The following is a 26,379-nucleotide window of genomic DNA, read 5'->3' as shown; positions in this document are numbered from 1 at the left end:
CACGCCGTACTTTGCACTCAATTTCCCTATGAACCTAAATCTGCTCCATAAAATAAAGTTTACTGATTTAAAAAAATAGCCTGGGATCTAGGGATCAGGTGATCCAGGTTGTCATGTCGATTTTAACCTGACTTCTGATCCCTAATGCTCTGGGGCAGGAGCTAGGGTGGACGGCTCCTCCAAACCCTTGTGCATACCTGCTCTGGCTGTTGGTTGAGGGCCTCTGGGTCGGCCCTAAGGTGGACCAGAGGCGACACACCAGGTAGTAGGGGAGCCGGGAGCTGGAAGGGGACAGAGCAGGCTGGAGACCAGGGCTGCTGGGCTGACAGATCAGGGAGCTCTAGCAGTCGGTAAGATGCCTGCAGAGCCAAGCGAAGCCCGGGGCAAGGGCCGGGAGCAGGAGGCAAACAAAGCTGGTTCAGGATGAACACAGCAGACCCCAGAGTCCGGTGGAGGCCCTTCACGTGCTGGTCACACACAGGCTTGAGGATCCAGTCCAGGGGATTGCTGCACATTATGAGATCTTAGATAACTCACAGGATCCAACAGGTTCTCTCTGGGTCATATTTTCTTTCAATTTTTTTTTTTTTAATGAGAAGTAGGCTGAATCACCTAATGAGTTTGCTTTCCACCTCTAAAATTCTGTGATACCAATAAAGAGCAATAAAGAAAATTAGGGTGGGCCATAAAAAAAAATTAATGCAAAGAACAGAGAGCTTAACCACTGAAATTTGCAAGCAAATTTCTCTATTGGAGTTAATTAGAAGATTCTTTATTCATTAAATTGGAAGATAATTTGCTTATTTTTCAGTGAAGATAATTCACTCTAATTATGCACATTTGTTATCAAATGCCTCTGTCCTTACATCACTGAGCCCCTCTCCTCTCCAGGTAGCTAAGTGTGGAGACGGCTCCTTCTCCCCACGGACAGAGGAACCAGATTACATGGCACCTATCTACTGCACTTAGCTCCTCTGAGTAGCTTCCTACCAAGATCTCATTTTACCCTGATGACAACTCAGGGAGGGGGGAAGAAGGTGACATTAACATCAATATATGCTGCTTGTGAAATGAAGGGGCTGTTCCTCCCCATTTTGCAAGGTGACCTGCCAGCTGCAGCCAGAAAACAATAAATAAGGCCAAATGTAAATACTACATGTGCACCTCACTTTAGAAAACAGATGTGGGCCTGGGGAAAAGAAAAAAAAAAGGACTTGACTGAATTGTAAATATAACACCATTCTCCCATGTAGGCTTTCAGAGAGATTGTATCTGCACTTAGGATTAATTTTCAATGGTTGGAAGATTCTGACACTTCAGTTTTACTTTGCTCTAGATGCAGATAATAATGTTCATCGCTGCCACTTAGAGGGAAGTTGCATTTTCCTTGGATGTTAGATTCTGAAGTCGGCAGGCATGGGAAAATCAGTGTCAAAATTCCCCTTGAGAAAGAGCCTTAAACATCTTATAAAGAACAGTCTCCAGGACACAAGATTTTATAGCCACTGATGTAGACCTATGTGCATGTGTAATATTTGGTGCATTTGGAAATGCATGGTATGTGATAAAAGACATATGCAAAATATAACTATGTATTTCTAATTAAACTACTTTTAATTTTTTATGATCTATGCTTTTTTTTTACATATTCATTTTTATTTATTTATTTGGCTGTGCCACATCTTAGTTGTGACATGTGGGATTTCTGATCTTAGTTATGGCACGTGGGCTCTCTAGTTGCAGCAGGTGGAATCTATTTCCCCAACCAGGGAGGGAATGCAGCTCCCCCTGCTTTGGGAGGTGTGGAGTCTTAGCCACTGGACCACCAGGGAAGTCCCTAAATTATAACTATTGTACTTATTTCCCTCTATTTTTTTGTTTTGGGGTAGGAGGAACTTGTCAGAGGTCAGGGCACGAATCGGGCACCAGTAGGATGAAGGCTAAATGTTCTGGACAGGACACCTACTAAGGGCCAGGTTCTATGCACCAGCTTCATCTCCTGTATTCTCACATTCACTCCTCCAGGTCAGGAGTCAATAAGGTTTCTCTATAAAGGGCCAGAGAATAAAATTAAAGAAAAAAAATTTATAGGTCATAAAGTCATGCAGTTTTAAGGTCTCTGGTGCAACTACTCAACTCTGCCATTGGAAGGTGATAATAGCCACTGATACATGTAAACAAACCAGTATAGGAGGGCTCTCCAGGTGCCTCAGTGGTAAAGCATCTGGCATCCGCCTGCCAAGTAGGAGACCTGGGTTCGATCCCTGAAGAAGTTTATTTCTTCTGCTGTCCAAATACGAGGGCTCATCCTGTTCTCATTTTATGTATCTATGTCATTTCATTTAAATGGCAAATATCCCACTGAGATGCCACTTCATCTCAATCATTGGGCTGGCAAAAATCCAGAGATGTGGCAATATACTGCTGACAAGAGCTGGGAAGCAGGCCTTTTAGAGTACTGTTGGGAGATGTATAAAATGATACAGGCACTGTGGAGGGGATTTTGGCAACATCTTCAGAGAGGCTTTTGGCAGTATCCCTTTAAGCTAGCAATATCCTTTCTAGGAATCAATCGGGAAGAAATACCTCCACAACCAGGAAACAAATGCATGCACGAGGTATTCCCTGCATTGTAATTTGCAATGGAAAATATGAGGAGTGACCTATAAGTCTATCACAGTGGGGGACTGGCTGAATAAATACGCTGGATCCACACAAGGGAATGGAATACTGGGTGAGAGAATGGCAAGCTGATAAGATGGCCATATGTTCAGTGAAAAACTCAAGGGGCAGAAACTTGACATTATATGATTCTTTTCTCTGTGAAAGAGGGAAAATAAGACTGTACTGGTTCTATTTATACCGAGAACTACCTGGAAAGCACATGCGCAACAGCGACTGCTCAATGTAAACTTTTTATATTGTTTTTATTTTTGAAGGATTTAGATGGATATATTTCCTATTCAGGAAACTAAAATACTTTGCTGTACAGCAGAAACTAACACAACCATGAAAGCAACTAAACTCCAAAAAATAATAATAATTAAAGAGCAAGAAACAAAGGAAACCATACTATGATTGGAATTGGCATAAGTAATTTAACTAGTATGTCAGAAAACATGACATATATGAAAGTCACTCAGTTGTGTTCGACTCTGCAACCCCATGGACTGTAGCCTGCCAGGCTCCTCTGACTATGGAATTCTCCAGGCCAGAATATTGCAGTGGGTCGCTATTCCCTTCTCCAAGGGATCTTCCCAACCCAGGGATCAAACTCGGGTCTCCCTCATTGCAGGTGGATTCTTTACCATCTGAACCACCAGGAAGCCCAGAAAACATGATACATAGAGTGCAACAACAAAAATGTATTTTGGACTCTTAAAAAAAAAAGAAACTAGAATAGACTTAAAATATTAAATGTCCAAAAGGTCTGGTTCAGATTTTTTTTAATATAGTGAAAAATGCTGTTGACATTCCCATCCAAGGTGCAAGGGAGGGAAAAAAAGTAAGCCTCCATGGACCTTGGGATCCTGTAACTTGCTTGAAAGAAAACACAATCAGAGGACAAACTGCCTTTTTTTTTTTTTGGCTGCACCACGGGATCTTGGTTCCCCAACCAGGGATCAAGCCCGCCCCCACCTTCTGCCCACCTCTGCAGTGCAAGCTCGAAGTCTTAAACCACTGGACCAGGGAATTCACTGAACTACTTCTTTCAAAACATCAGTCTGTGATGTGTAAGAGATAAGAATAAAATAAGGATGAAATATGGTTTCTGGACATTGAAACAATTTCTAAACCAAGCCAGTAGGCTGGGGGTCACTTGGTTGTTTATTTGAGGGTAAAGTTTTTTGTTGTTGTTGTTTGTTTTTAAATAAAATGGCTAGACAAGGTGAGAAAGGAAAAAGATACAAGGAAAGGAAGATTACAACCTGTCCAGATGGGTTGTCTGGGACTCATGATTCCCAGGTGTTTACTGGGCACCTGCCACCGCCAGGTTCCTCCCCAGGTGACAGTTCTCTGAACTCCCTGTCATCTCCAACAGGCTTCCCTGGTGGCTCGATCCGTTAAGAATCAGCCTGCAGTGCAGAAGGCCCAGGTTCAATCCCTGGGTTGAGAAGATCCCCTGGAGAAGGGAATGGCAGCCCCCTCCAGGATTCTTGCCTGGAAAATCCCACGGACAGAGCAGCCTGGTGGGCTACAGTCCATGGGGTTGCCAAAGAGTCAGATATGACTTTAGCAACTAGACCACCATCACCGTCATATACAACAGCAAAGCCACGAAGCTCAGAGAAGCAAGGTAACTTGCCCAAGGTCACAGAGCAAAAAAGAGAAAGAACTTGGGTTAGCAACCCGTCAGCCTAGCTGCTAATCCAGTGCTCACTACATCTGGCAGTCTGCCTGCCTGTCCTTCAACTCCAGGAATGGGAGTGCCCCAGCCCCACTGGCCTTCAGCCCCATCCCAGCTTTCTGAACCTTGATCCTTCCACCTACAGCCTCTGCAGAGACACGTGTGACAGAGGAAAATGGCAGGGTGGGGACAGGGCTGAGTCCCTGCCCAGCCTAATGAGGAATCACAGTTTGTCTCTAGCTGCTGGTTTCCAGGCAGGAATGTAGGCTCAGTTTTGTTGGGTGAGATTCTTCCAGAGCATAGTTTTGTGAAAAAAGCTTCTAATTTTTAAATGTTGACAAACAATTTAAAAAATGTCAGTGCTCTGGACAGGCCCAGCAAAAGAGGCCTCTTGGGACTTCCCGGGTGGTCCAGTGGTTAAAACTTCGCCTGCCAGTGCAAGGGGTGTGGGTTTGATCCCTGGTTGGGGAACTAAGATCCCACATGTCTCATGGCCAAAAACCACAAAACCTAATACAGAAACTACATTGTAACAAATTCAATAAAGACTTAAAAAAAAAAAAAAGCCTCTAGTTTCCAACCTAATAGACAGCTAGGGCAGAAGATGGGAAAATCACTCCTCCCATTATTTCCTCATCTTTGTGTCATGGACCCTTTCTTGTGCATGTGGGTGGAAACAGACCTCTTTAAGGAAATCTCATCATAATAACTAAAATCTATTAGACAAAGAGCATGACTGTTTGGGAGCCAAGTAAACAAACATTGGCTCCGAGACGCACTTTCCTCTTCAAATTCTTCTTGTGCACCTCCAGGCTGGTTCTGGTCCTTTGAGTTCCATCCTGTTTTCTGAACACCCGAAACAATATTCCTGTCACTCTTCCTTTGCATTTTCTGTAGAACTGAAATTCCCAGGGCCCAGTTTATTGCCAAATTACCTGAGATAAACAAGTCATGCTAAGATCCTCTTTTCCTTTCCAAACCTAAACAGCAGCTGGCAGCTAGAAATGGTTATTTATAACCTGCACACCGTTCCACTCATTTGCTTGGTTTAGAAATGCTTAGCCGTGCATTCTTCGGCTGGGCTTCGTAATCAGATGAGAGCCTGGGAAGGATGCTGTGCGGTGGCTAAGAGGCTGGGCTCTGGGTCAGCCACTCATTACCTGTTTGGGAGTCCTAATAGTTCCGACTCCATTTCCATCCATTTTAAGGTTAAGGTAGTACATGTGAGGGACTTCCCCCGGGGTCCAGTGGCTAAGCATCCGCCTTGCAGTGCAGGGGTCTCAGGTTCGATCCCTGGTTGGGGGGCTAAGGATCCCATGTGCTGCAGAGTAACTAAGCCCATGCGCCACAACTGGAACCCGAGGCAGCCAAAAACAAACAAACAAACACAGAAAAGAAGTGTCCTGCACATAGTAGGCACTTAGCAGTTTCCTCTCCCAGAAACAGCTGTTCATGGATCTCAGGGAGTTCTGGCGATCTCTGGTACCCAAACATATCCTCGATCTGCCACTTCCTCTCCATCATCCCTTTGTGAACTCCGTTATCTCATCAATAGCCACCTGGTAGATCTCCCCGCTGCCCGCCCCATCCCCCCGACCCCAGGCAGCCATCTAAAAATAAGACCTCATCGTTCTCGGCTTGACCATCCTCTGGTGTGTTTCACTTTGTACATTTCCCTCTTCCCCTTTATATTCACACCTCTGCAGCCCCCAGTCTTCTCCCTGGATTCAGGATCCCTTCCTGCCTCGGGGCCTTTGTCCTTACCCCCTAGGTCTTCTTGTCAATCAAATCTCAGCCTAAAGGGATCCCCTTGCTCAGAGAGGACTAGCGCCTGGCTCTCCCGACTTTGATCTTCTGCACAGCACTTATCTGATCTCTTTTTTGATGCTGTGGTCTGCCTGCCTTACTAGATATCAGCTCTGTGAGATCAGAGGCTGCTGTCTGGCTTTCTTTTTTTTTTTTTTTTTTTCAATTACTGTATTACCCACACCTGGAACAGTGCCTAGACTGGAGTAGGCTTGGGGAGACATTTCTGAAATCGATGAATGAGTGAATGACCAAATATCTGAATGGAAAGGCAGGAGGCATGATTACGAATGGCTATAAAGACTTCATCTTCTCTTACAATGTGTTTTCTTGACCCTTTCTCCTTTCTCTTTCCGGGACAGCGAAATGAAATATGACAAAGTAAGTTTAATGCACCATTGGAGATAATTGAAAAATATTGATTTTGTTTTTCATTTGAAATAGCAAAGATAAGTAAATGCCACACATCTGTAATCTAATCAGTGGTCTCTGTGAGACATGATTCCTAGGCTAAAATGGACTTTGGTCTACCTCTGTATCCATCATACAAGTTTCCAAACTTACTCCCACGCCACACTCCCCATCCTCCCATTCCAGTTCCCCAGGGAATACAAGTGAGGCCCCTGCATTTGTGAAAATACGTGTCTGTGTATGTGCATTCAAATTAAAGTGTCCTTTGGGTATTTTCACCCTCTCTCCAAACTAATAGTATCTTGGAAGACATGAGACTGTGCAGAAGATCCCCAAATTCCTAAGGAAAAAGATGCAATGCTTCCCCTGAGAGCTAATTTTACTGAGAGCTCATTAAGTACTGCGAACTGTTCTAAGGGCTTTAGAAATGAATTCACCTGGTTCTTGCAGCAGCCCTATGGGAAGATCCTACAGTTAATCTCCATTTTACAATTTAAGAGTCTAGGTACTGAGATGAAGTAACTAACCCCCACCCCCTACCCCCCACCCTGGGCTGAGATCACATGGCTGGGAAGAGGAGTTCCAGAATTCAAACCCCTTTAGGTCAAGTCCAGGATGAGTTTGAGCAAACTCTGGGAAATAGTGAAGGACAGGGAAGCCTGGGGTGCTGCAGTCCATGGGCTCACAAAGAGTCAGACACAGCTTAGCAACTCAACAACAACAGGTGAGCATCAACCAGAAGAGAAGGAGTTTTTGTTGTTTGTCTCTAAGTTGTGTCTAACTCTTTTGCAACCCCATGGACTGTAGCCCACTGTGGGATCTGGGATTTCCCGGTCAAGAACACTGGAGTGGGTGGCCCTTTCCTTCTCCAGGGCACCTTCCTGACCGAGGGATTGAACCCACATCTCCTACAAGTCTCCTGCACTGGTAGGCAGACTCTTTACCACTGAGCCACGAGGAAAACCCTTGAAGAGGAGAGGAGAGTCCAAACTCTCAGCCCTGGTTTTTAGGGTTCCCCTCTGCATGGTTAAAATAAAATCTCCATCCCAATGGAAGCAGGAGGCAGAACTCCCACTGTGCAGGTTCACTGGGAGAAAGGCTTTGTTGTGGGGGTAGAAGCAATGGACTGAAAGAGATCTCGGCCTTGTTCTCCCACTCCTGGGCTGCCCACCAGGGGTTCTTAACCGCCCCTCTCCTCCCATGCCATGGCCTCTACATCTGATAAATGATAGTGATCAGACTACATTCAAAGTCACTTACTGGCTGAAACCAGCCCATATACATTTGTCTGGTCTCCAAAAAACATTTTTTTTTCCAGCTAACATATAAAACTGGGCAGATTTCACATGTATAAATCCTGAATTCTGGATTCTTTTGAAAAACTGAAAAATCAGTTGACATGGGGTCTGTGTTCCTGCCTGGCAACAGTTGTTGGGAGCTGAGGGCAATGGCCCGCCAGGTGGCCCGTGGTACCCTCTGGTTCCTTATCCCCGCCCATCTCCCCAGTTGTCTCTCTGCCACTGAGGTCAAGTCCAAGTTGGCATTTATCAGCAGGTCTCAGAGTTTTTTCCCTACAGTAAAGATGCAAGTGAAGGTTCATAGGTTCACGTTTCCAGGAGAATGAATCATTGTCATCATAAGTACTTACATGTGTACTTTTCATGTGCTAACCCTTGATATAAGGGCTTGGCAGCTATTAATGTATTTAATTCTCATAACAACCCTAGGAGGTGAATACATTTATTACCTCTATTGTATAGACGACAGAGGGCTTCCCTGGTAGCTCAATGATAAAGAATCTGCCTGCCAATGCAGGAGACCCCAGTTCAATCCCTGGGTCAGCAAGATCCCCTGTAGAAGGGAATAGCAATCCACCCTAGGGGCTTTCCTGACAGCTCAGCTGGTAAAGAATCCGCCAGCAATGTGGGAGGCCTGGGTTTGATCCCTGAGTTGGGAAGATCCCCTGAAGAAGAGAAAGGGTACCCATTCAGTATTCTGGCCTGGAGAATTCCGTGGACTGTATAGTCCATAGGGTCACAAAGAGTTGGACACGACTGAGCTACTTTCACTTTCTAGTATTTTTGCCAGGAGAATCCCAATGACAGAGGAGGAGCCTGGGGGACTACAGTCCGTGGGGTCACAAAAGAGTTGGACACAACTTAGCTAGTAACTAAACAGCAACAACATAGATGGAGGAAGCCACAAGCTTTAAGAAATTAGTAGACAGCAGATTTCTTTAGGAAATTCCCAGATATGCAAAATATATTCAGGTGTTGAAAGAACCTGAGGCAAAGCAGCATAATGAAATAAACCTGGCTGCTGCTGCGTTATACTACCTGCCCGGTCCCCGCAGGCTTCTAAATCTATGACCTTTCTACAGATCTTCAGGGCTCTGAGACATATCAGCATCACCAAATGGGATCCTGGACTAGACCTGTCAGGCCCCTTCCAGCTCTAACCTTCTGTTATTTTATATGGGTTTATACAATGTATCTAATTACTTTGGGACTCTGGAGAGGACATACACACATACATCATGAGGTTCAAGTTCACTAGAGTTTAGAAAAGTGTCATGGTCTCTGCAGGGGTCCAGTGGTTGGTGACTAGACATAGGTGAGGCTGCATTCACCTGCAGCTTTACTATCCCCGAGGGACGTAAGCTGGGGGCCGTGTAATCAGCCCAGGGCGGTCAAGGTAGCATCAGGCTCCAAGATGAGATGGGAGATAGCAGTGACAGGGACTTCACTGGGCTAGAGAAGGGGGGAGCATAGGAACACTAAATGAAAAATAGAGGAAGAACAGAATACAACTAGAGGCTCTGGGGTGTAGCAAAGATAGCTAGGCTAGAATATATTGTTAAGACGTGTTGAATGATTGCAAAAGACAAAGTCTGGATGAACCATCCTTGTCCACCAGAAAAACAGAAATCAGGCCAACTGAGGGCTAGGGAAAAGGAAGGGACAGCTTCCCCAGGAAAATTCTCTGGTTAAAGCTTCTATGTCCACAGGGCAACTGTTGAGGCTACAAGGCTCAGGCTATTGATCCCCATGGGGCATCAATAGTCAGCCCAGGGGTACTGGACAAGGCATGTGGAGGACAAGGATGCTTTCTTATTCCTACACAAAGTACTCTATAAACAGCTCCAAGCTCCTCCTTCTAACCACCCATGTTGCTTCTTGTAAGCCCCCTCCTACGTGGGAATAGAGGAGCAGCCTCAGAGTCCAGGGAGAGCTGGGAAAGTAGTTTGGGATGGTGTGTCTTTTAAACTGTGTTTATTCTTTCACCAGCCTAAAGGGCAAGCCTTGCTCACAGACTCGCTCCCCAGTTGTGAGAACCGGGTCAGCACTGGCAGGGACAGGTCTTTCTTTGATGACGCACTAGGATGTAGACTTTATTCAGACGAGTCCTGGTTCTGCCACTGACTAGCTCTGTAGTATAGAATGAGCATAATTACAGCAGCATATTGGGCCATCGGAAAGACCATACTGAGTCCTCTGCGGCTGATGTTGGCAAACTCCTCCTGTGAAGGGCCAGACAGCAAATATTTTTGGCTTTGCGGGCCATATGGTCCCTGTTTCAATGAGTCAACTCTGCCACTGAAGCATGAAAACAGCCAGAGACCGTGGGTGTACATTTGTACACAAATAGGCGTGGCTCTGCTCCAATAAAACTTTATTTACAAAAGCCAGCACTGGACCAGAGTGCTTTGGGCATGGGGAACACCTTTACAAATGTTATCTTCTAGGGACCACCAAGTTGGACTAAAGTTATGTTTATGTCTGGCTTTCTCACCCAACTCTGAAGTTCTTAACGGAAGAGAATATAAGGCCTCCCCTTTCTTTTCTCCCAGATTAAAGCTTAAAGAACAAGTAAAGCACAGAGTGGCACACAATAAAGTGTACAGGGATTTTCAAAACGGTCCCAGTTAATGCTAGGGCAGGACTGCAACTTCAAATGCCTACAGGGGCCCAGGTAGCTATCAGAGGCAATGAGGGAAGCCAGCCAGGTCAGGGCTGTGATGGACTGGAAAGAGATCTTGTCTTCTTAGGGGGTGGTCTCCACATAGCTCCGGCAGATGGAACTCTTACCATGCTGAATTTCAATTTGATATTAACTTTATTGATATTTATTGGGATTCATCAATTGACTTTTCCAGTAAAAACATCATAATCGGAGATTTATGAGAAATCTTCCAATTTTTCAGTGGTGACAACAAATTTTAGAAAATTAAAAGAAAAAAATTATGGGCCAAATAAATACGCTCGTGGGCCGACTCAGCCAGAGGCTCTAGGTTTGCAACCTCTGCTATAAAGACTTCATTTTCAAATTTGCTCCATCTCTGTTTTTTAAGGATAAAAAAAAATTGTAACTTATGTCTTTAAAAATCGACTTCACAGAGAACTTGGAGAAGAGTACACTGAGCTCCCATCCCCTCTTCACCTGGATTCAATCTAATTCATCTTGATGTCTCTGGATCCCAGCGCGCACACAGGAGGCGCTGAAATGTGGAGTCACTGAAAGAATGCCCCAAAGAAAAATAAACAAAACAGAGTGTGCCAAGTTCCTGTGAGCTAAAACGACAGGATGGAATGAATGCTGAGGAACGGCAAGGGAAAAGAAATCAATCAGACAGAAGGACTGTAGCCAAGGAGGGAGGGAAACAGAACCAACCCAGAGACTGCATGGACCACACATTTACTTTGCCTGCTGAATGCTTGCTTTGTTCTATTCTATTGTTATTATTTTGGCTTGATTTATTTTCAGTAGGAAGAGAAACAGACAAATCACCAGGAGCCCAGGTAAACACCACCCAAGGACAGAAAAGACACCCCGACAGTGTACTTTCGGCAAAACCATACTAGTTCACCTATCACCTGATTTGCAGTTTGGGGTTATTTAGACAAGTGAGGCTAAATTTCATGTTGGCATTATTAATTCTTGGAGAAAGTTTGCTAAGCAAATGAACAGTATAAATAGGGGAGACGTTGAATATTTGCTCTGGGGGGAACTAAAGCAAAGGCGTAGCTTTAAAATCCTATCTAATTATCTCGATGCGCTGAACTTTTGTCTAATTATCATGTTCCTGCAAAACTGAGGAGAATTTTTTTTTTTTCTCAGCTATCTCATATTCTAAAAGCACGGGGGCGGGGGGCGGGGAATTCCGCTTTGACATAAAGGTGAACACTTTCAGAGGCAGAAGACTCCTACACTGCCGATTAACTTTTGTGTAAATAAACCATGTCAAACATTGGGATTTCTTTTAAACAAAGAGTGAGCTAATTACCAAGATTATTATTTGTTAGCGAGCTTCCCTCCTCCCTCTTCTGTCAGCAGTACAGAAGAAATCTGCACAATGGCAGGTAGTAACAGCATAACCTCCATGTAGGAGTGCTTTTCATACGCCAGACTTGGCGTTAAGTGTGTTTGCACAGTCTCCTTGAATCCACAATAATAGATTCACCAACGAATTGGCACACAAAACAAGGCAAGCTCCAGTATCATCTCCACTTTATTGACAGGAAAACTGAGGCTCAGAGAAACTGAGACTCAGAAAACAAAGGTCAGAGTATAGCACTGAGATCCAAGTCGAGTTATTTGGCCCAGAAAACCTATGAGCATTACAGTACCTTCATCTCAGAACCACACAGAATCTGCCGAAAGGCAAACCCAATGAGCCAGGGAAAAATGATGTGGAAAGCTATGGTGATTAGCACAGTGGAATACACCAAACTACAATCCAGTCTGGGGATACTTAGCAGATATTTAAAATTCTGTGAGATTAGGAAGTAAACATCTTTCTAACAAGGCTGGGCTTGACTTATCTTTCTAGTTGGCTAGAATCATAATTCATCAAGTATGCTTCACTTTACCCAATAGATATGTGCCTGGAAAACTGTGTAGAGGTCAAAGTTTATAAAATCACAAAGGAAAAAGAGATTATTTGAAGCTAAATCTAACCTCAGGGCAAATACTTTCTTAAAGAGAACAACTTTTTTCTTTTTGTAACCAGCCTAAAAGGGATTCCTTGGTAGCTCAGCTGGTAAAGAATCCGCCTGCAATGCAGGAGACCTTGGTTCAATTCCTGGGTGGGGAAGATCCCCTGGAGAAGGGATAGGCTACCCAGTTGAATATTCTTGGGCTTCCCTGGTGGCTCAGCTGGTAAAGAATCTGCCTGTAATGCGGGAGATCAGGGTTTGATCCCTGGGTTGGGAAGATCCCCTGGAGAAAGGAACGGCTACCGATTCCAGTATTCTGGTGGGTTGCAAAGAGTCCGACAGGACTGAGTGACTTTCACTTTCACTTTTTCAATCAGTGTGAAAAATGGACAGGTTCCTTAGCTTGGTCATAATAATGCCCTAGGAGTGCTCAGAAGATAGCAATTAGAAGTGCCTGAACAGACCTCTTGCCACTGGTCTATAGCGGTGTTTCTCAAGGTGTGCTCCACAGATCCTGGGAGGAAGAGGGGTTCCCACGAACAATTATTATCTCTATCATAATTCTAAGACTTTTTCTACCGTGTCAGTATTTGCACTGATGATGCAAAAACAACAGTAGGTATTAATAAAACCGCTTATAGCTTGAGTGGCTACAAGGCACTGGCACCATACTGTACCAGTTGTCATTTTATTCTTTAGTGCCATGACTGATGACAAAACAGACAACAGTACATTTTCACTTAAGAAGGTCCTGTATATTGTCACCCTACTTATTTAACTTATATGCAGAGTATATCAGGAAAAATGCTGGGCTGGAGGAAACACAAGTGGGAATCAAGATTTCTGGGAGAACTATCAACAACCTCCGATATGCAGATGACACCACCCTTATGGCAGAAAGTGAAGAAGAACTAAAGAGCCTCTTGATGAAAGTGAAAGAGGAGAGTGAAAAAGTTGGCTTAAAGTTCAACATTCAGAAAACGAAGATCATGGCATCCGGTCCTATCACTTCATGGCAAATAGATGGCAGAGACAAATAGATGGCAAATATTAAAAAGCAGAGACATTACTTTGTCAACAAAGGTCCATCTAGTCAGGGCTATGCTTTTTCCAGTGGTCATGTATGGATGTGAGAGTTGGACTATAAAGAAAGCTGAGTGCCCAAGAATTGGTGCTTTTGAACTGTGGTGTTGGAGAAGACTCTTGAGAGTCCCTTGGACTGCAATGAGATCCAACCAGTCCATCCTAAAGGAGATCAGTCCTGGGTGTTCATTGGAAGGACTGATGTTGAAGCTGAAACTCCAATACTTTGGCCACCTGATGCGAAGAGCTGACTCACTGGAAAAGACCCTGATGCTGGGAAAGATTGAGGGCAGGAGAAGGGGACGACAGAGGATGAAATGGTTGGATGGCATCACCGACTTGATAGACATTAATTTGGGTGGACTCCAGGAGTTGGTGATGGACAGGGAGGCCTGCCGTGCTGTGGTTCATGGGGTCGCAAAGAGTTGGACATGACTGAGCCACTGAACTGAACTGAACTGATGAGACAAGAAAAATTAATTTTATTAAACTTGAACCCATGAGAACACTTTTTTAAAAAATATTCTATGTGAAAAAATGTAAGGTACACATCAAACACTTCTGCTATAAGCCAAAGTACAACAGTTGATCTAGAAAACACTTGTGTGATTAATTTGCCAGATGAACTAGCCAAATATTTTATCAAATGTCGTCTTTACTTGAATGAACAATGAAAAGACAAACTACAGTTATTCAGACATGAGTGTGCGGCAGACATTTTCTTAAATACAAAAAAAGTAAGCCTGTCTCTTTATGGAAACAACTGACGGTGTTTGTTGCCAATGAAAAATCTTAAGCTTTCCAGTAGAAATAAGTAGGAAACTTGTTTAGTCTACCCTTTGAGTTTAATAGTTTCCCAATACTTAAACTACTTTAAAAAAAATGATAGGAATACTAAAGGAATGTAATTTTTTGACATTGTGTAATGACATGCCATTTAATACTACATAAATGGCATGTCATTTCCAATGTCAACATTTGAAGATTTGCATAAATCAGTGAAATAACATTTTCCAAATGACCAATGCGTAATATTACGAAATTATACATGGGTAAAATATGCAATCAAAGGGCAAGATAGACCAATGGGTTTTAATGTAACAGAGTACAAAAGTTCACTGATATGGTTTCAGATGCCACATTGTGGCTGACCTTTGAGAAATTACCACTTGGTAAGTTTTGGAATAGTATCAAAGAAGAATGTCTATAGTTATCTAAAATGGCAATTAAAATATTCCCTGCCCCAAATATATGTCTGTGTGAGGCCCCATTTTCTTCAAATACGTCAGCCAAAATAACAATACCAGTTTGGCTGATGAAGCAGAAATGAGTCTAGCTATTTCCTACTAACCCAGGTATTAAAGAGATTTAAGAAAATGTAAAACAATACCACATTTTCTACTGATCTTTTTGGTGGGAAATATAGCTTCTTTTCATTAAAAGTATTATGTTCTGAAGTAATGCACTTATTATTACTTTTAAATGAATTGATACATGATAAATGTAAGATTTTCTCATCTTTCATTTCTGATATGGTCAATATCACAGACATAATACATACAAAGCTCTTTTGAGGTAAGAGCATAAAGCCATCCTAAGTAAAAAGAAAATCTGAGTTTTGATGTTCTGTAGCAACATTAACATGGACCTTTCCACTGGGCAAACTGGTGAATGACATTTTATAGTACCTCTGAAGTCCAAAGGGCAAAGATGTCTTTTAAGTGTAAAACAGATTATTCAATTAAAAATTTTTTCCATACTGTATTAGGCAGATATAACAAAGGAACAAACTTCCCAGAAGTGAGGGACAGTGGTGTAGTGGGAAAAATTATTGGTAGTAGACTCTACTGGTCTACCAGTAGGTACTACTGGTAGTAGACTCTATCAATCTCTCTAGACTTTAGTCTTTTCATTTATAAAATGAGATATCAGGGTAGCCTATTTTTGGAATCATAGAATTCTATGATTCTTATTGAAAGTGAAAGTGTTAGTTGCTCAGTCCTGTCCAACTCTTTGTGACCCAATGGACTGTAGCTCGCCAGGCTCCTTGGTCTATGGGATTTCCCAGGCAAGAATACTGGAGTGGGTTGCCATTTCCTACTCCAGGGGATCTTCCTGATCAAGGGATAGAACTCAGGTCTCCTGGGTTGCCGGCAGATTCTTTACCATCTGAGCCACCGGAGAAGCCATGATTCTTACTGAGGATCCTCAAATGATGGCCCACAGGCTGCATCTGGCTGGCCTTCAGAATGATTAGCCATCACAGCATTTTGAGAAGCACCCCCCAGGAAAATAATTGCTTTGAGCTGAGTGAGAAGCTTCTCTTTCAGAAAAGAAATTGACTTTTAATCACAGCCCAATCCAGCCCATTAGACTTGCCCCTGCAAGTATCTGTATTTGCAACTTCTGGAATGAAGGGCTTCTAAAATTCCTTCCATATCTCTAACTCCCTAATTCAGCTCCAGAGCCTGGGTCCCTTTCTCACTCTGCCACTTGATGACTTCGATTTGGGGCAAGATACTTCAACTTCTCTGAGCCTGTGTCCTCATTTGTAAAATGGGATAACACTCAAAAAATTTATGAAGCTTATCGAGCTACTTGACAGCATTTACAGAGTTTCTGGCACGGAACAGTATCATTAACATCAAAGCACAGAGAGTACTGCCTAGTCTCCTCCGACTCCCATCCCCAGTAAGCTGATGATTGCACTACCGTTGTAAATGCCTACCCTCATTAACTCCTATATTCCATAGTTCCACACCCATGACATACAAGACCCACCCCCCCAGACCTCTATCTGTTTTTATTTTTGTTTTTTCCCCACCCTAAACCCCTTCTCTGATGCCCCGGCCAGTACCAGGTCCCAACACAACCACAGGCAGCACAGTGACAAAATCACTGACCACTCCCCCCAGCCTCCTCTTCCCATCCCGGACCACTTAGGTTCCCTTTTCCTCCGACGGCGACTCCCCTGGGTCAGGCAGTGATGGTCCAGGGGTCTGTGGCCTAGGATTCTGCCCGGAGGGCCCTCAGGAGGAATGGGAGAGTAACTGCCCGACCTCCCGGAGGGGCCCACGGACACTCACCGTCCATCTCTAGAGGCGGCGGTTCCGGGAGCTCGAACCGGAAGCGGCCTCTTCACTGTTTGCAGTTCCCCTGGTTACTGCGGGGTTCCGGACCAATAGTGGAGGAGCTCCACGGAATGAACCCGCCCCCAAAGGGAGTGACGTTACGATCTAGGTCTGGAACTCCTCCTCCGGTTCCCGGGTCCGCCCCGCCTCCCTGGCTGCCAGTCGCTGTGCGCAGGCGCCCTGGACGGGGGCCCTTGGCGGCGTGGTACGCAGGCGCCCCGGGTGCAGCTAACTGAAGTAGCAATGGACGCGCTAGAGTCGTTGTTGGACGAGGTGGCCCTGGAGGGGCTTGATGGCCTGTGCCTTCCCGCGCTTTGGAGCCGTCTGGAGACGCGAGTGCCGCCCTTCCCGCTTCCTTTGGAGCCCTACACACAGGAGTTTCTGTGGCGGGCCCTTGCCACGAACCCGGGCATCAGCTTCTACGAGGAGCCTCGGGAGCGACCAGACCTCCAGCTCCAAGACCGGTCAGCGGCCTGGCCCTGCGGGCGGGAGAGGGCAGAGCTCGGGGTCTGGTGGAGCTGGGAGGCGGCCAGGTTCTTATGAGAGGGGAGAGCAAGGAGTGGAGCGGAAGGAAGACCCGGAGCCTGATGGGGGGGCGCAGAGTAGGCTGATTGGGGGGTCTTCGGCCTGGCAGGGCCCAGGCGTCTGATGGAGTTGGGGGATCGCCTTGTGATGCTCCATTATGTTCGTGTGTGTTTGGGGTGATGGTGAGCAGAACTGGAAGGATATGCTTTGGGAGGATATGCTTTGGGTTTTAAAGAGTAATTTCTTTGAAGTGGAGCTTAGGATTGAAGCAGTAAGGCTGTTCAGATCAAGACTAGAGACCAATTGAAATCAGCAGACCTTTATGGAGCATTCATTCAGTGCTGGATTAAGAACAAGTTTAGCAACACCAGCAACAACAGTAATGATAGCTAAGATTTATTTATTGCTCCTTATGCCTTGGTGCTGTGGGCTTCCCAGGTGGTGCAGTGGTGAAGAATCCCCCCGCCAAGCAGGCAGCGCAGGTTTGATCCCTGGATCAGGAAGATCCCCTGGAGAAGGAAATGGCAACCGGCTCCAGTCTTCTTGCCTGGAAAATTCCATGGACAGAGGAGCTTGGCGGCCTACAGTCCGTGGGGTCACAAAAGAGTCAGACACGACTGAGCGACTGAACACAAACACCTAACTTGGTACTAGGCAGTATCTTGTTCCTGTTGTTTCAGGAGATTGAACCCATTTTATTCTCGAATTGACCCTATGAGGAAGGTGCTCTTTGCTTCCCCATTTTTTGTGTGTTTGTTTGTTTTTGTTTTTAATTTTTTTGGCTCCAGTGTGTGGCTTGCGGGATCTTCATTCCCCACCCAGCACTGAGTCCTAACCACTGGACTGATAGGGAATTCCCAGCTATCTTCCCCATTTTGCAGTGGAGGAATCCGTGATGGAGAGAAATTAAGTCAACCATCCAAAGTTAGAGACATTGTAAATGACTGGGTGTTGATTTGTTTCCCAAAGCCTGTGGGGTTTTTTTTGTTTTGTTTTGTTTTGTTTTGAGGGTCAGGTTTCCAGAGGGAATACTGTGTAAAACAAGACTTAAAGGTTGGATTTAGGTAGGCAGTTGGCAGAATTTTTCTAAAGGAAGAGAAATAAGTTTGGTTGAAGTGTAGAACTGAAAGTAGTGAATGAAGAATAATAGTTGGCATTTATGTATATGGCTGTTGCAAGCAGGGACTGTTCTAAGATTCTTAAATATACTAAGTTATTTAATTTTAAAACAAAGTTGGATATTCTTATCCTCATCTCCCTCAAGGGAAAGAAGACTGAGACACAGAGAGAGTCGTCTACTAGCAGGGGCAGAACCCAGAAGCTGAATCCAGGAAGTCTTGGTTCAGAATCCAGCCTGCCCTTACCAATTGGACTGGACTAATCCATTTAACTGGGCTTCCCTGGTGGCTCAGACGGTAAAGAGTCTGCCTACAATGCAGGAGACCTGGGTTCGATCTCTGGGTCGGGAAGATCCCCTAGAGAAGGAAATGGCAACCCACTCCAGTACTCTTGCCTGGAAAATCCCATGGACGGAGGAGCCTGGTAGGCTACAGTCCATGGGGTCGCAAAGAGTCGGACACGACTGAGCGACTTCACTTCAATCCATTTAAAGCCTACACCACCTAAGGGAGGGTCAGACTAGGGGCAAAGAGTGAAGTTGAGAGATCTGTAGTAATCCACTCACGAACCAGCAGTCAAGGTTTGGCTTTCCATGGTGGGTGTGAGAATGAAGAGAAAAAGCTGATGGAATCAGACGAGGCAGAAGAATCTGGAGGATTTGGTGACTGGTTGGGTGTGGGGTATAAAGAAAAATAGGTCTGGAGGATGATGCCATCTGGTTCCTGACTTTTGGGCATCTGAGTGTGTTACTTGTTGTTCAGTTGCTCAGTCGTGTCTGACTCCTTGTCACCCCACGGACTGTAATACACCAGGCTTCCCTGTTCTTCACTATCTCCCGCAGTTTGCTCAAACTCACTTCCATTGAGTCGTTGATGCCATCCAACCATCTCATCCTCTGTCGTCCCCTTCTCCTGCCTTCAATCTTTCCCAGCATCAGGGTCTTTTCCATTGAGTCAGCTCTTCACATCACGTGGCCAAAGGATTGGAGTTTCAGCTTCAACATCAGTCCTTCCAATGAATATTCAGGACTGATTTCCTTTAGGATTGACTGGTTTGATCTCCTTCCTGTCCAAGGGACTCTCAAGAGTCTTCTCCAGCACCACAGTGTACGACAGGCCAATAATCGGGAGACAAGGTATTGAGGAAAGAAATAGTGACTTTATTTGGAAAACTGCGCATCCATGAACATGGCAGACTAGCGCCCTTGAGTACCAATCTCTTGAATGCCAGTTTCTGTTAAGGGTGGAAGAGGCGAGGCAAAAAAGTTAAAAGGCCATTGTTGTTGCTGTTCACTAAGTTGTGTCCAACTCTTTTGTGACTACATGAACTGTAGCCCACCAGGCCCCTCAGTCCATGGGATTTCCCAGGCAAGAGTGGGTTAGGGCATCTTTCCAACCCAGAGATTGAACCTGTGTTTCCTGCTTGGCTGTTGGATTCTTTACCTCCAAGCCACCTGGGAAGCCCCTGAAAGGCCATTAGTCTTGCAGAATATCTCTTGGTTGGGCCAGCATGAGAAGTAGCTGTTTAGTTGCTAAGTCGTGTCCGACTCTGACCCAATGGACTGTAACCTGCCAGACCCCTCTATCCCTGGGATTTTCCAGGCAAGAATACTGGAATTTTGCAGAATATCTCTTGGCTGGGCCAGCAGAGGAAAAGGATGTGCTAATTCCTTCTTTTCTGCAGCGATTGACAGGTGGGCAGGGTCAGAATGCATCCCTGTGAGCTGAACAAAAGCAAATCAGTTTTCCATTAGAGCAGATGGGGGGTAGGTGGGGGGTGGGTTGGGACAGGTTCCCCTGAGGCAGGCCATTATGTTTGCTTACAGCTATTGATAGCATGCTTTTGGTGATTATATTAACAAAAGCAACGAATGGCAAAGGTTAAGTAAAAGAAACAGATTCAGGTTTTGCTTCGGTTGAAATGGATGACTGCTGCCCTTTGCTGTGATGGGGACCAGCTATGATGGGGACCACAGAAGTGCAGCAAGAAGGCTAAACCTGGGGGGTGGGAAGTGGGGAATATGCTGAACGTACCTTGAAACACACTGGGTTTGAGGTTCCTGTGGGTTATCAAATGGAGATTCTGGTTGGTCAACATCTAGCTTTGTGGGAGGGTCAGCAGGTCAGAGAGTGGGACTGAGCTGGGCACATGGAGTCACCCCTGTGGCTGGTAATGGAAGCTCTTGGCCAAGACCCTCCCTGGGAGAGAGTGTAGTGTGGTTGGAAGCCTTAAGACATGGCCCTGGGGTGGATGAAGGCCCAGGAGCCTTCAAAAGAAGCCTGGGAAGTTATAACTGGAGAGCCAGAGGAGAGCAGGCCAGAATGGCCTGAATTGACAAGGTGTGATTTGAGAATGGAGGGTTAAGCAGTGCGGAGGTTACAGACAGGGCAAGAAGGAAAAGCACTGACAAACGTAGATGGGGTTTGACAGGTGCAGGATGTGAGCAGGATTCTGAAGGAAAACTTGACAAACGTAGCTGATTGGGTAAAAGAAGCACAGCTCAGGATGTCTCCATGGTGTTGATGAGAGGCCACTGGGAGGAAACGGTACCAAGGAGGGGCTTGGAGGTGGGAAGTGGCCGTCATAACTTTGGTTTTGATCTCATCAACCATGACAGTTGAAAACAGGATTAGTGTTTGGGGGCAAGAAACAGGGCTGAGGATTTGATGGTGAGAATTGTTAACATGCCAAGTGATAATTGAAAACCATAAAAATGGGTGAAAGTAGAAGAGGGGCAGTTAGAGAGATGGAAAGGTGACATCTCCGAGTAGGGAAGCCTTGAGTCATTAAGTCCAAACTTGATGGTTTGGAAACCAGGCACAGGATTTGCGGGGGAAATGAAAAGCAAGGAAGGTAGTGGGGCCAGGAAGGTGGTTCTGATTTGAGCATTCATCCTTGGGGGTGAACGTGTAGGCTCCTGGGAAGATCTGTGTTGTCTGGGATGGAGACTCAGAGACAGTGCTTGTCAAGACGTCCTGCGTTAGGAAGGCAGGAAGACCAGGGGCTCTTACTCCCTCTCCCCGACCTCGGCCAGAGGTTTTCAGAAGAACACACCCAGCACATGTTACTTCTGAGGCTGAGATGTTTGTGCACTCCTCCCCGACCCCCCCCCCCCCCGCCTTAGGTATGAAGAAATTGATTTGGAAACGGGCATCGTGGAGTCCAGGAGGGACCCGGTCCCTCTGGAGGATGTCTACCCCATTCACATGATCTTAGAGAATAAAGATGGCATCCAGGGCTCATGCCGGTACTTCAAGGAGAGGAAGAACATTACCAACGACATCAGGACCAAGATGTTACAGCCCCGCTGCACGATGGTGGAAGCCTTTGGCAGGTAACTCGTTTGCACGGTGGGAGACTGGTGGGCCTCTTGCTGCTTTAAGTTGGGGTGTGTGGTCAGTGCGCCAGGATGGAGTGCAGCCCCGGTGTTCTCAGAGTGCATCCATCCTGCCCTAACTAAGCCGGCCCTCTGCCTTCATCACTCCACTTCTTTTGGGGCTAATCTTGCTCAGGCTGGGGTGGGGGTGGGGAAGGCTGCCTTTCTCTTCCCATTGTGTCCAGGTTGCGTCCTTTGTTGCCTAGTGAGCAGACCTTTTGTGAGTCTTGAGTCAGGGTCTCAATTTCCCAAGCCCCTCACCCCATCCCCATCTCCCTCCCTACTTGACAAACAGGGAGAAGCTTCCAGCATGAACTCACCTTGCTGCCACCTTCCTCCTCAGCTTGCAGACTTGCCCCCCCCAGTTCCCTCCTCCCGCACCTCAGAGGAGGCGGAAACCAGGCCCTGTCTCAGCCGGTGATGTCTCTTCCTCTCTTTCTCCCCAGAACCTCGTGCTCTTTCCCGCCTCTGTCAGCTGGCTGATCTTTCTCCTGTATTTTCAGCTTTTCCCTGTCGGCACTGCTTTCTCCCCAGCCTGACACTGTGACCCTCTCCCTACCTCGGATTCCCTGTGACTATGACTGTTGCTGGAGCCAAGCTTCTGAGAAGCAGCCACACTCACTCTCTGTCCCTCTGGATCCCCCTCCCCTCCTGGAGCTTTGCCGCACCTGCTTCCTGCCCCTGCCCCACCGGGCTTCCTGCCTCCTCAGGAACCCCCCTCTTTGAGAGCTCTCCCTGGTGACGGCCCACAGGCTCTCGTCACGCTCGTAGGCCCGAATTGGGGGCTCCTTGTACGTGTCATTTCATAACCCCAGTCTCAGTTACCACATCCCCTTGTAAGTAATTCTTTTCTTGTCTTTCTCTTCAATAGACTGGGAGCTCCACAAAGGCAGATACCATTTTTTATTTATCTTGGCATTACTGGTTCCTTGCATGGCATTTAATCAGTGTTGGATAATTTGATGACCACAGTCAGCAAATCAGGCCTCGGGCACGAGTCCTAGAGTCAGCTACTGGGAAAGGTTGGAGTTCCTACAGGATGGGGGTAAACCACCCTGAATACATTTTTAAAGGAGCAAGTCAGCGTCCCTGTTTTCAAGCTTTTCTCAGCTGAGCTCTTCCCGTTTAACTTAATGAACCTGTTTCGAGGACACAGGTCGTAAGTTTGTGACGTGCAAACCCAGAAAGGAGACTGTCTCGTCCATCATGTGTATTCGCTGCCTAACACTCCTTAGAGATGGACCGTATGGAAGACTAACTGGGTCACAAGCAGTGCAAAGGAAGCTGCAGCTAAATGAAAACATCGGCAACCTCAACTTTTTACTTTCTGCCTGCTCTCTAGGAGCAGCAGAATCATCGGTTTTTTGGCGGTGGGAGGGAAGCAGGAGGAGGACCTGTCAGGCTGAGCGATGTGAGTGAAGACAGGCCTTAGGATCAGGCATCTGTGAACCACAGGCTTGGAGGAGTAGATGCTGCCTGTAGATGGGAGGGCTTGGGAGCCCGTGGGCTCTCATACACACACCCTTAGTGATTTACTCTCCTGGGAGAGGGAGCTCCTCCAGCTGGTATGTCTCGATGCCAAGGAGTGAGTAAGGATGGCTTCTCTGCCAGCACACCCTCATGGGATCTCTGCAGCAGGGCTAGGACCCAAGACAGTCTGCCCAAGATGGCCATTTACTAATAAGTCAGCAGGCAAGGTCCCAGGGCGGAGTCTCTTTGTCTTCAGCGTCAGGGACTGTTCAGCTTCAGCAGAGAAGTCTATATCCCAAGCCAGGGCTTCTTGAAGTGCCTTGCTGGGACAGGGCCTTGATCTCTTTTGCAGACATTATTTTTCGCACACCCGGACAGTAGGAGGAGCTAATGGTTTGTCCCAGGTCTGCTCTCAAGAATGGCAGGTCCACCCATCACACAGGGCACTGTTCTTGACTCTGAAGTTTTGTTTCCTCAGTCCAGTTCAGGAGGCATGTTCGTTCACTTAATAGATGGTTACAGAGGCCCTTCTGTAACCATTGAAGACACTGAGGATGTCCTGGGGACCCAGATGACAACCTGCCCCTCTCCCACTTAGGGCGCTTATGGCAGGAACGTGTGCCCCCAAAATGTGGCCATTTCTAAGGGTGCCAGGTGTGTGATGAGTCCAGAAATGGTCAGAGGCAGGGATGGCCTTTTGGCTAGCATTTTTATGGAGAATTGAGGTGTTGGCATCTGAGCAGTGATCTAAAGGATGAGAATCAGTAGCCTAAGGATGAGGTGGGAAAAGGACCAAGGGGGCCATTGTGGGTGCAGAGGCAGGCAGTGGGGGTGTGTAGAAGGTTCCAGGCTCTGGTGGGGAGTAGTCTGGGTTTGGGTCCCAGGGCCCTGGCAGGACGGGGAGGGGTCCGAGCAAGGAAATGGTGAGACTGGCTCTGTTCCCGCTGAAACCCTCTTGTGGTTCTAAGGATGGAAACCTCCTTAACTGGGGATTGTGAACCTCTGAGGAGAAGCAGGAAACCATGGTTCACTAAGGTTCTGCTTAAAAAAATTAAAGTGATTTTTTTTTTTTTTTTCCCTTGGTGGCTTCTGGTTTGCAGGTGGGGGAAGAAACTGATCATTGTTGCCTCCCAGGACATGCGGTACCGGGCCTTGATCGGCTTTGAGGGCGACCCCGACTTGAAGCTCCCGGACTTCTCCTACTGTATCTTGGAGCGCTTAGGCCGGTCCCGGTGGCAGGGGGAGCTCCAGCGAGACCTCCACAGCACTGCTTTCAAGTGAGAGGATGCTTTGCTTTTCTGCTCTAAATGTCGGGGCTCCCTGACCATCAGGCCCTGCCACCTGGGCAGCCCCAGCATCTGCGGTGGTTGAAGGCGTGGTACTTTCTCATTGAAGAGACCCTGGGAGAAAAAAAAAAAGGAAAAGGGGGGACTTCGATGGTTGTCCAGTGGTTAAGACCCTGCCCTTCCATTGCAAGGGCCACCGGTTCAGTCCGTGGTCAGGGGACTCAGATTCAGCATGCTGCATGGCACTGCCAAAAATAGGGGGAAAAAGACCCTACGGTGGCCATAGAATTCCCTGTTCAAACTAGACATTTTGAGAGTGAAAGGTGGAGCTGACCAGAAGAAATGCGAGGCAGTGGGCATAAATTGAGCCCATCTGGCAAACCAGAATGCGTGGTCACCCTAATTATTGGCTGCTACATGATTAGATGCCCGTGTCTTGTCTGATCAGCTGCTTGCTAACCCAGCCATGCCTTCCCACTCCATTCCTCGGTCCTCTACACACATACACCTCCCACCCTGTCTCCTCATCCACCGCTCCAGGGGGTCTGGAGTGTGCCTGAGGTTGGGTCGCTTTCCATGACCTTTGTCACATAGCGGCTCTCTTAGGCCGACTGGACGCGGGGAGAGGGTGGGGACGTGTCTCTGGTATTCACGTCGTCTGCACCGTGGGCTGAAAGCAACCAGCAAAGCAGAATGACTGCTCTCTTCCTCTCCTCCAGGGTTGATGCTGGGAAGCTTCACTATCACAGGAAAATTCTGAACAAAAATGGGCTGATTACGATGCAGTCGCATGTGATCCGATTGCCCACCGGGGCCCAGCAGCACTCAATCCTCCTCCTCCTGAACCGGTTTCACATGGACAGGTACAGTGTAGACTCCAGAGCGCTTCCTTACCTCTGTATCTCAGCCTGGTGTCTTGTGCCTTTAAAAATCCTAGAGGCGGGACTTCCCTGGTGGTCCAGTGGTAAAGAATCTGGCTTCCCCTGTAGGGGGTGCGGGTTCAGTGCCTGGTCTGGAAGTTCTGTGCATTGAAGTGCAGCCAATGAAGAAAAGAAAAAAAAAAAACCAAAATCCTAGAGGCGAAATCAAATATGACTAGCTTTTAGGAAAAAGACATTTTCCATCTGTTTCTGATTATGCAAATAAGCCATGCTTATTTAGAAAATCTGGAAATTATATAGAAAAGAAGGGGGAAGAAATACCTCTCGCCCCACAGCCCAGCAGTAGGGACTGTTTCGGTGAAATTTAGGGGGAGGGTAGAAAGAAAAGCCGATAAGTCAAATTTGATTTGTTATGGCGACAGAATTCTGTGGGTAGAGAGAGAACAAGGGGCTTAAGTCAAGATCTGTATTTAAATCTTTGCTCCTGACTTGGGTGCAGTCACTTGACCTCACTGAACCACTGTTTCCCTCTTCTGTAGAGAGGCCCTGGCACAGCTTGGTGCTCGTTCCTAAGCAGTGAATATCTGTGCCTTCGTGTATGCTTTCATTCCCGGAAAGGCAGCACAAAAGAACAAGTCTCCCGATCCCGTACATTTGCCCTTGCTGCTGCTAGACCTGTGTGGGTCGTTAAAGCCAAGTTCGCCTTCCCCAGAGGCATGACAATATCTTTCTCTCCGCCCCTCTCCCAGCACCACCCCCTCCCCCCAAACCCCTCACTCTCTCCCTGTTCCCCACAGCTGAGGAGCTCTGGGCTCCTTTAATAGCTTCCTGTGGTGGCCATTAGCTTGGGAGCATTTATTATGACCTCCACTTCACATTAAAAATGCAAAGGAAGGGAAGGTCCTTCACACCAGTAAAGTGAGAGCAGAATCAGAGATGTGTTCTGATTAATACACAGAGCACTGTATTTCAGTGAAGGAGACCCAAGTTCACATTTTGTGCCTAAA

The 26,379-nt window shown here is 46.5% G+C and overlaps 2 protein-coding genes across 2 annotated transcripts in view; one reads left to right on the top strand and one right to left on the bottom strand.

Moving 5' to 3' along the window:
* The window catches only part of LOC120876459 (katanin interacting protein), a 235,688-nt gene extending 218,975 nt beyond the window's left edge, over positions 1 to 16,713 (bottom strand). Inside the window, exon 1 of the mRNA XM_040258385.1 lies at positions 16,671 to 16,713. Coding sequence (XP_040114319.1) covers positions 16,671 to 16,677 — 7 coding nt within the window. The 5' untranslated portion in view covers positions 16,678 to 16,713. The remainder of the gene's footprint in view (positions 1 to 16,670) is intronic.
* The window catches only part of GTF3C1 (general transcription factor IIIC subunit 1), an 80,626-nt gene continuing 69,429 nt past the window's right edge, over positions 15,183 to 26,379 (top strand). Inside the window, exons 1-4 of the mRNA XM_040258373.1 lie at positions 15,183 to 17,179; positions 21,484 to 21,693; positions 24,306 to 24,482; positions 25,211 to 25,354. Of these exons, the coding sequence (XP_040114307.1) occupies positions 16,959 to 17,179; positions 21,484 to 21,693; positions 24,306 to 24,482; positions 25,211 to 25,354 (752 nt within the window). The 5' untranslated portion in view covers positions 15,183 to 16,958. The remainder of the gene's footprint in view (positions 17,180 to 21,483; positions 21,694 to 24,305; positions 24,483 to 25,210; positions 25,355 to 26,379) is intronic.

The sequence above is a fragment of the Oryx dammah genome, unplaced genomic scaffold (assembly GCF_014754425.2).
Source record: "Oryx dammah isolate SB20612 unplaced genomic scaffold, SCBI_Odam_1.1 HiC_scaffold_2, whole genome shotgun sequence".
NCBI classification, from domain to species: domain Eukaryota; kingdom Metazoa; phylum Chordata; class Mammalia; order Artiodactyla; family Bovidae; genus Oryx; species Oryx dammah.
The sequence above is the reverse complement of the archived record's forward strand: the minus strand, read 5'-3'. Positions and strand labels throughout refer to the sequence as shown.